The sequence below is a fragment of the Toxorhynchites rutilus genome, chromosome 3 (assembly GCF_029784135.1).
Source record: "Toxorhynchites rutilus septentrionalis strain SRP chromosome 3, ASM2978413v1, whole genome shotgun sequence".
NCBI lineage: Eukaryota > Metazoa > Arthropoda > Insecta > Diptera > Culicidae > Toxorhynchites > Toxorhynchites rutilus.
Genome location: NC_073746.1, coordinates 103,423,609 through 103,433,115, shown reverse-complemented (window position 1 = coordinate 103,433,115; position 9,507 = coordinate 103,423,609). Strand labels below are relative to the sequence as shown.

The window sequence follows — 9,507 nt, the reverse complement described above, 5'->3', positions numbered from 1 at the left end:
CATAGCAAAATAGGTTGTTTTCTTATTCTATTTTTAATACCACCATACGTATTTAGAGTACTGTATTATCGATGCCAGGTTTTACCAGTTTTGTGTCCCTGTGTGTTTCTGGAAACGATGTGAACTTTGCCGGAACATGCCCGTTAATCATAAGCACGTAATTATTTCGATAAAAAATTGTCGTTCCAGCTGTACTCGACATTGTTCCAAAAGTCGCGTGTTACGGACGCCAGTGTGGAATTTTATGGCCTAACACGTGGTCGACTACGATTGTGGCCTAGCTTATTGAACGATATTCGAACATGTTATAAATATCGTAATGTAATCCTACGTCAACTATGCGATCATGTCTAGAACACAATCAATCAAAACACATGATGAAAAGGAGGTCAGAACATTATGACCCTTATTCTGCATGAAGAGAAACGAACAATCCGTCTCGTCTCGTCTCGTCTCGCTTCCAGCCACTGTCGAGAGATATTCTATTCCAGTGCACGAATCACATTGAAATGTCAAGACTGGTCACTATTTAGTGTTATGATCAGCGAGGTCAAATGTGAAAACATGTTTATCAAAATTTTAAAAATTTATTAATCGACTCCTCTCAGTGCCAAAATCTTAACCTCTTGCCGTACGATTTAATTTCCAACAACAGGGCCCAAACACGAGCACAGTAAGTCGTTTCGATACTCTGCTGATTGTGTGTATCTTACTTGCAATCGTAGTAGTCATGATGCGGGACACGTATCCATTTCACATCGATAGACGACGAGTGAGGTTCGATGTTGTACGTTCTGGCACAGTCCAATCGCCACGAGTGTGGTTCGACGTTATACGTGAAGGGGTGAAAATCATAATAAATAGGAATAAGTATTATTGTCATTGACGTTTTTTCTTCCTGCATATGATCTTAGCATTCAGACGTGTGGTTATGATAGAGTTATTAATGGTGGAATTGAATTAGAATAGAGTTAATGGTACATAAAATATGGATAGACAAAGTATTGCAATTTAATCCGCCCGTTTTCAATTTATTAAGTATAAACGAGCTATTTGCGATTTCACAGCATTCACGGTTCATCAGTAATTTAGGTAGCAACCTGACGGCAGCAAGGTTTTCCAAATGGCCTTTCTCTAGGCTAGAGGCGAATGAACTGAGCAATGTTGAAACCCCTGTAATTCAAACCAAGATCATCATCATTCAAGTCACAGTCTCGCACCAACTAACAGAAAACAGTCTTTTTTCAATGCTGATGTCAGACACAGCTGCACTACACGATACAAAGGAAGAGTTAAATATAAATGTATAAATGTATCGCGTCGATTTTCATACCATCTGGTGAAGTGTATTTTTGCACCACCTCATTTCCGCATACAGTTGAATTTCACTCGTTGGGCTATCTTTAGTTGGGCTTCGATTTAGTTGGGCTTCGATTTAGTTGGGCTTCGATTTAGTTGGGCTCCCGTTCGTTGGGCTATAGCCCAACTAAATCGAAGACAAACGTCAATTCTGACAACGTAAAATTGTTTTCGAGGGGCTCGTGGATGGTGTTTTTAGGTTTAAAATAAATTTTAAATGAATCATTGAAATAAATAAAATCGAATATTATTCAACAAAAACAATATTTATTTTAAACGTTTCAAACAAAATTAAACAAACCACGTAAATTCATTTTCAACAAAATGGTAGAGTTCTTCAACATGCTCGTTTTAACCATTCAACTTCAGTGATTTTCGAACGCAGCGCGTTCAAACGGCATACTTCTGCAACATCATGCTTCATATAGCGAACTAGGCAATCAATTGACTTGATTGCATCGCCAAAACCAGGATCTCCGGTACTAGTAATGGAAGTATCAAACGAATTACTTCCATCTTCTGTGTCTACCAACCATTCTTCTTGCATTTCAGGTTGATCTTTCTTGAGAACTGATGACAAAATCTCGTCATCAGAGAACACTTCACTGGTTACCCAATCTGGATTATGATCAGCATCATACACCTGATCTTTATACCTTGTCTTGTTTTGCTTCCGTCCGCTTGCCACGGTCTCATCACAGGTAACGACAGAGCATGTGGCTAGGAGCTTGATGAACAAGGCAGATTCATCTGCATTAAAGACTTGGGATAGTGATAGCTGCATTTCCTGAATCTTCTTCTGTAGAACCTTCTTGAAATTTAGATACGCTTCAACGTTCATCGATGCCTTTTCTCCTGTTACGGCTTTCACGCGCAATCCAAACCGCTGCTTAAAACGATGCATCCAGCCATCCGAAGCAGAAAAACCGTGCACCGCATAGAGCCCCCGGTCCTGGAACATCTTAAACAGCAGCTCCGCCTTTGCTTTAAGAATATCCACTGTCAACAAAATGTTGGACTGCCGCTGCTGTAAAATCCAGATGTAAAGAGCTTCTTCCAGCAAAGGGAACGTCTGCTCTTTCAATGTTTTTCGATTATTTACACCATATTCCTTGAACTTGTCCACCGCCTCACGAATTGCTTCTTTCTTTTGGATTATTCTCGTGACCGTAGAAGATCCTACGCCGTACTTCTTCCCAAGAAAGTCATGCGTACCACCTCCTGCTTCAAAATCTTCAATTATGCGAACCTTCTCCACCAGCGTCAGGAAATTGCTCCTCCGTTTCCGGTTAACGTTCGTACTGGATCCTTGCAAACCATCCATTTTGAGCCTGGCGATCGAAATGAACGTATATTAAATCTACGCTAATTTTAATATCAAACTTCATTAAGAACTTACCAATTAATCCAACCTAGAACGAAACTCAACCACGAATGAAATAAACGTCAGTGGTGTGAAAACTTTTCTGCGTTTCCCATAACAACAAACAATCGGTGTGACCCTCGATCGATTTTCGACTTTGACAGTTCAGCCCAACGAGTGAAAGTCTTTCACAAATTGGGCTAAGAGCTTAGTGCAACGAGTGAAATTCGACTGTACTATACATAGGAGTAAGTTTATTTCGAAACGAGAACGTTCGGTGATGTTTGTTACTTATTGACCCAAAAACATGTCGTCGGATGGCCGTGAAAAATCAAATGCTATTTTCCGATTCACAATTACAATCAGTCATACTTTACAACACTTCGTTGATTTGACGAATGGCATGTTTCATTTGTACATATTTCCTCTCGCTGTATGCCTCCTATCCGATTGAATAACCACAACTAACCTAATCCCCTAGGTTCCCGAGTGGTTAACCGCACACCTAACATGCCGGTGGTTCGGGATCGATTCCCGTTCTGGTCTGTGGTCACGCGTATTCTAGAACTTGCCACTCAGAACGCTTTCAAGGCGTGTTATTCGGCATAGAAATCTCAACTAATTACTAATATAAATAACGCAAGTAATACTACGTTGAGATGGCGAAGTTCCTCTGGAAACGTTAATATCATTTAGGGCAGTATTCTAGTCTAGAAATTTGAAAAAAATTAAACAAATTTTTCGTCATATTTATGACGCTTAGGCATTCAAGAATATACCGTAGAAAGGACTTTTCGAAAATCCTATTATTTACCGAGCTATAGCCATTTTCCGAGTGTCATAGTGATTCTCGCAGGGCTCAATATGGGTGTCGTAGTGATAACATCACAGGGATCAATACGCTTCTTGCATTGTTCAACGCGAGTTTCAAAATGCACAGCCTAGCTGCAAGGAATCGGACGGGCCGCAGGTTATGGATAGCGAAATGGCCTCCAAATATGGAGGGTAGGTGAACAATAGACAATGAATAAGTACCCCTGAAAAAGCAGCAGTAGTTAATTAGGGCCGGGAGATGCATAGTGGGCCCCTAACACTATCTCCCCTAAATCGACGCCGCCATGAGCGTCTCAACCCAAAAAAATCGGTGCGTCTGATCTCTAGGAGGAGCGGCCCAAACAGTGTATGTTTTGGAGCGAGCGGCTTAGAATAAAATGCTGTATCCCGCCGGCTACACCTGAGATGGCAGCCTCATCAGAAGGATGTAGGGATCGCGACCCTGGTAAGGTAGCATACCGAAACCCATCCTAACCACGAACAGCAAATTTAAAAATACGGAACATATTAATCGGTAGAGACCTAGGCAACGAACACGTAACACGAATAAGGTAAACGATTGGAAATTAGGTACTTGGTACGTCAGATCTCTCAATGAACCGGCGCGAGTGGGCTTGCTTGCTCGAGAATTACAGCTGCAGGGAGTCGAAATCGCAGCGATTCAGGAGGTTCGGTGGCCAAATCCCGGAGAAAGGGAATTCCGTGCAGTAGACCCTATTGCACATACTTCTTCCAAGTACCAGATCGGGGCGTCGGTTACGAAATGCTGGGAAAACAGAAAACAAGAGTCATCCGGTGGAGATGACCGTATAACTATAGTTTAATTAACACCTACGCACCAACGACAAATCCGATGACGTAAAAAAATGATTTCTACGAAAAACTAGAACGAACCTATGGCGAGTGCCCAAAACACGACGTAAAAGTCGTCATCGGAGATGCAAACGCATAGGTTGAGAGGGAGGAATTCTTCCGTCCGGTCATTGGAAGGAACAGCCTTCACTGGTCAACCAATGAAAACGGCCTGAGGCTGATAAACTTTGCCGCGACCAGAGGAATGGCCATATGTAGTTCCTATTTTCCACGTTTGAATATTCGGAAACATACCTGGGGGCACCCAAATGACCTGCTCCCAGATCGATAACGCACTGATTGACGGTCGGCACTTTCCGAATGTTACTGATGTCAGGTCTTTTCGCGGACCAAACATTGACTCTGACCATTATCTCGTAGTTTGTAGGAACCGCGTTATCGAACGTGCTGAAATCTCGCACAGAGAGGACGATGCGGTTCAACATACAGCGGTTGAAAGTTGATAGCGTGGCAGAAGAATACGCCAGGGAACTGAACCAACGGTTCGCAGAACAGCAGGAGGAACAGGATATAAATGGGCTGTGGAGTACTATTCACGGTACCATTGAAACGACAGCGAGAGAAATGGTAGGTACGACGCGGGGAAGACAGCGTAACGGCTGGTTTGATGCCGAGTGTCAGAGAGCGATAGACGAGAAGAACCGTGCCAGGAGTCGCATGCTATATTTTTGTACCGCGCAACACTGAAGAAATGACATGCATCTAGAAAAGCCGAAAAAAAAAAGATATTTAAATATGAATTAGAGTAGTACTGAATCTCTAAATCTAAAAAACGAAAAAATACGTTTTTCACCATAGACCCTATGTTAAACCACATAGGGGTTCAAAAAAACTGCCATAATTTCATATTTGATATTCTATACAATATTTGCCATACAGCTGGTGATTTGGTTTTGGGCACTTTTTACTCCCTTACCCGGCCAGGTCCTTTGCCAGGAAATTCTTGATTTGGCTGGGATTTCCAGCTGTGGACAGAAAACCAAGGTTTTTGTCAAAACAAGACAATGCAATCGAAAATGTATAGGGGAGAGTGCCTGCAGAAACGTCCAGTGAAGTTATGGCCATATTTGGTAAGTAAGTCACTACTATCGAAGGGTGCTTCAGTAATCCCCTGTGACAATGGGATCGATTATATTGAAAAAGACCTCAATCCTCCCAATTGCGCCCAATTCCGCCCAATCGAAAAATATTGGGAAATTCCGAAGTGGAATTGTGGAATTTGTGCATAAGTGATTCGGGATGCTGCAGATTCGAAGAGATCGTGGAATAAAATGGGGGCTGAGGTTGAACAACAGAGAGCCCAAACTTTGATACGAAAATTCATCGAAACTGTGAAGGAATAATTTTTACAATATTCTGAATAAAAAAAATTAATTATCTATATTTTGATACAAAAACATTTTTTTTCCATTAACCAATCCTGAGATATAATTGGTTTTATGATTCCGGATTCTAAATCATTCAAGCTTCAATCAACAGTATGATCATGAGAAGGGTTGATTTCATCTTCTAGTTGAACTTTTTTTTCATTATTTACTTATCTTACACAGACAGCAACACAAGAAAGTAATATAAGCTATCCTGAGTTCTTTATTATGCTTCGATATAACGTACAATTTTGAAAGTAAAATGTACGTTACATCGAAGATTCACTGTATCATCTATTGTATCTATTTTTTAACAATAAAACAAAAATTGAACTCCCTTCTGGTTATCTCAAACAATAAAAAATCTCACAGTTCTAAATCAGTCAAAATGCCACTATCGCATGAACCTCGGACAAGTCAAAAACATGTCTTTTAGGCAAAATGGCGGCCGTTTGAAGAAAAAAATAATGCTCGAAACGTTTTTTCTCAGGTTTCCTGATTTTTGAAAAATAGTAAAAAAAGTCATGATTTTTCAATGGTTCGCGCGATTGTATTCATGTAAATTTTGTATTCATGTACACCCCTATTCTGTATTTCGATCGATTCGAAATATTCCGAACGACTTGATAAAATTCCATTCTGTATTTCGTTCGAGTTGTTTTTGCATTCCGTTCGATCTGTTTTTTCTCTTCGAACATTAAATGGACAAAACGTTCGAAATAGGCAATGCAAAATTATAACTCGAACGAAATGGAAATCCGTCGGAATACAGAATAGGGCTGGTAAATTCGACATACATGAATCGGCTCAGTAGAATTTAAGATATCGTGTACGTCCGTTTGAAAAAAAATAGTTTAGAGAAAAAACGCACTTGAAGTTAATTGTTATGGCCGTACTAAATTAGATACCGCATCACTGAAATGGCTATAACTCAATAAATAATGGGATTTTCGAAAAGTCCTTTCTGGGGTATATTTTTGAATTCCTTAGCTTCAGAAATATGAAGAATTTCTTTTTATTTTTTTTCAGATTTCTAGTCTAGAAAGGCCCTTTTGGAAAACTTCGCTGTCGCTGCCATCAGGATGACTGACAAACCGCGAATCACTTCGAGCATTGTTTCCGGGTTGAAAAAGCGCCAAAGAGCAGCGCATTTCCAGCCGAAAATGAAGAAATTTTCAACGGTGAAAGTTGCGTTCTACAGTGGAAAAATTGAAGGTGAAAATTTGTACCGTAGCAGTTGCTGTCGATATCGGCACCCCACATCACACCCGATTCGGTTCGGTTCGAGTTTTCTGTTGCCATTCTGAGTGTTTTTTGGAGCGTGGAAATGTCATTTCGCTAAGAGATACTGAGAAATTACTTGAATATTCAGTTCAATGTTTCATTGTCTTATTTATTTTTTATTTATTCCGGAATAAGTGAAAGGCCCATTTAAGTGTGGCTTATTCAAACCTTGTTCCTTAAATGGGCATAAAACCTTCTCTACTCTTAGATATCAACAGATTTCCTAATCCTGATTACACAACCTATGCTTACATCTAACGTCAATGAATTTTAATCTACGTAATAGTAACCTAGACTAAACTGACCAGACGTCCCGCGTTACGCGGGACAGTCCCGCATTTCAACAAAATGTCCCGCGTAGGATTACGTCCCGCGAAACGTCCCGCTTTTGGCAAAAGAAACGAAAATGTCCCGCGATATCAATATATTTCAGTATTATAATTTGATCATGTTGATTTTCTTAAATGGATGAACCTCAAAATAAAACTTTTATTTGTCAGACTGTTCAAAAGCGCTTCCAATGCATTCAACGAATAATACGTTGAGCTGGTTTAATCGCACCGACAGTGGACTTTTTGTTTAGAGAGTGTCAACTGGAAACGACAGCAACAAAATCGGAAAATTGATTTTTATAAAAAAATATTTTTAGAATTTTTATAAAGATTTATAAAGATTTTTATAAAGATTTATAAAGATTTTTATAAAAGTCCCCTATTGATCCGCTGGGACCAACGTGAGTCAAACGAAAAGTTCATCTTTGGTCCTCTAGCTCGGTCATTGCTTAACGTGTTAAATAAGCCGAAAGAACTAGTATATGCTGGACAGGAATAGGCAGGGTTGTTTGATGGAGTATCGCAAATGAAGCAAATGTTGGCCGGAACCTCAATCATGGCTGATGATAAGATGTATGTCGACATGTTCTTTTACCTTTCCGTGGCTTTGGTAGTCAGCTATCTCTTCATTATGGCCATTCGCTTAAAAGTTTTCTATAGGCCGAAGCTGGGGTATGTTGGGAAGGTTGGTGGTCTACGCGACAATGTTATCTCCAGCCGATCCATTATCCATTCTCCAGTGATCTTTTGGCATAATAGGCTGATCCCCGTTGAAGAAAATTGTTGAATTTGAATCGTGCTTGCCAGGCTTTAATGCTCTAACTGAGCCAGTGATTTTCAGGCGTAAACAAAATCTAAACCACCGAAAAATCACAACTGAATGACGATACTTAGAAAGAAATAATACAGATCAGGTTTAATTGCAAGGACACATGTTAAGTGTTTCACGAATAAATGAGACTCGCTAAACTATGGTTTATTTTCACATAACGTATATACATAACGTTTTGTTTTTTTGTGTCCCGCGTTAGACCTTTGACCATCTGGTCACTTTAACCTAGACTAAACTAACGGAACACATTATACTAAGCTTAACGAAACTAACCGAGCACTTCATGAAACCTGCTTCTATTAGGTACAAATGGAAGTCAAATACACAATAACAACGGCTAAACACACGACACATACTGCTAATTGACTTATTGTGGCCGTTATTTGTGAGGAATGCCAGAATTCGGAGGAAATCGTGCGAATCGATCGGGTTCGACGACGAATATCGAAATTGAGCTTATTTAATACAGCAGGGCAGTCGAAGTGAGATTGCAGCACGTCAGACCCTAAGCAAGCCTTGGTAACATTTTTCAGTTAAAAGGGGATCTAGATCGATTAGCTGGTAGCTATCCTCATACGAGGGTCGTTCAAAAAATAAGTTTCAGTGCCTCAGAAATCGCGGAAAAATAAAGTTAGGACAAAAAACAAGGTGATTTTCGTAATCTTCGTTTTATTTTCTATTTTACTGCACAATCGCCGTAACGTTCGAGGCATTTTTCATAGCGTGACACGAGTTTTTCTATTCCGAGCGCGAAGTGCGTGGTGTCGGCGTAAACGATTCGATAACATCGAAGAGATTCGTGACGCAGTTACATCGTACTTCAAAAAGTTGGACGCTACGCACTTCGCGCTCGGAATAGAAAAACTCGTGCCACGTTATGAAAAAATCCTCGAACATTACGACGATTATGTAGAAAAATAGAAAATAAAACGTAGATTACGAAAATCACCTGGTTTTTTGCCCTAACTTTATTTTTCCGCTATTTCAGAGACACTGAAACATATTTTTGAGCGACCCTCGTATCTTGGGAGATTGAAAAGATCGTTCCAAGGCAATCGTCTAAGAGCAAAGCGGATAAACTCGCGTTGAATTGCCTCTACTTGTTGTATGTCGTTTTGGTGATGTAGTGCCTCTACAATTGCTGCATACTCCAGGGAGGATCGAACCAACAAGTAATAAAGAACCTTCAGGTAGTAGACATTAGTGAATTGTTTTGCAGCACGAAAGATGAAGCTAAGACACCTTGAGGCTTTAGTAATTATA

At 40.1% G+C, this 9,507-nt stretch overlaps 1 protein-coding gene across 1 annotated transcript; it reads right to left on the bottom strand.

The window, feature by feature from the left end:
• Nucleotides 1–1,696: 1,696 nt before the first annotated feature.
• LOC129773364 (tigger transposable element-derived protein 1-like) lies at nucleotides 1,697–4,779 on the bottom strand. The gene is made up of 2 exons (XM_055776961.1): nucleotides 4,664–4,779; nucleotides 1,697–2,690 (listed from the first exon to the last, which is right to left on the bottom strand). Exons 1-2 carry the CDS (start codon nucleotides 4,777–4,779, stop codon nucleotides 1,697–1,699), a joined length of 1,110 nt encoding a protein of 369 aa, XP_055632936.1.
• Nucleotides 4,780–9,507: the final 4,728 nt, after the last annotated feature.

What these genes read in the sequence shown, in the direction of transcription:
- LOC129773364 (XM_055776961.1), bottom strand. Translation starts at nt 4,779, where the DNA reads ATGGTCAGAGTCAATGTTTGGTCCGCGAAAAGACCTGACATCAGTAAC. An exon ending in GGTCATTTGGGTGCCCCCAG is followed by an intron (nt 2,691 to 4,663) that starts GTATGTTTCCGA and finishes TTCGATCGCCAG; the next exon opens with GCTCAAAATGGATGGTTTGC.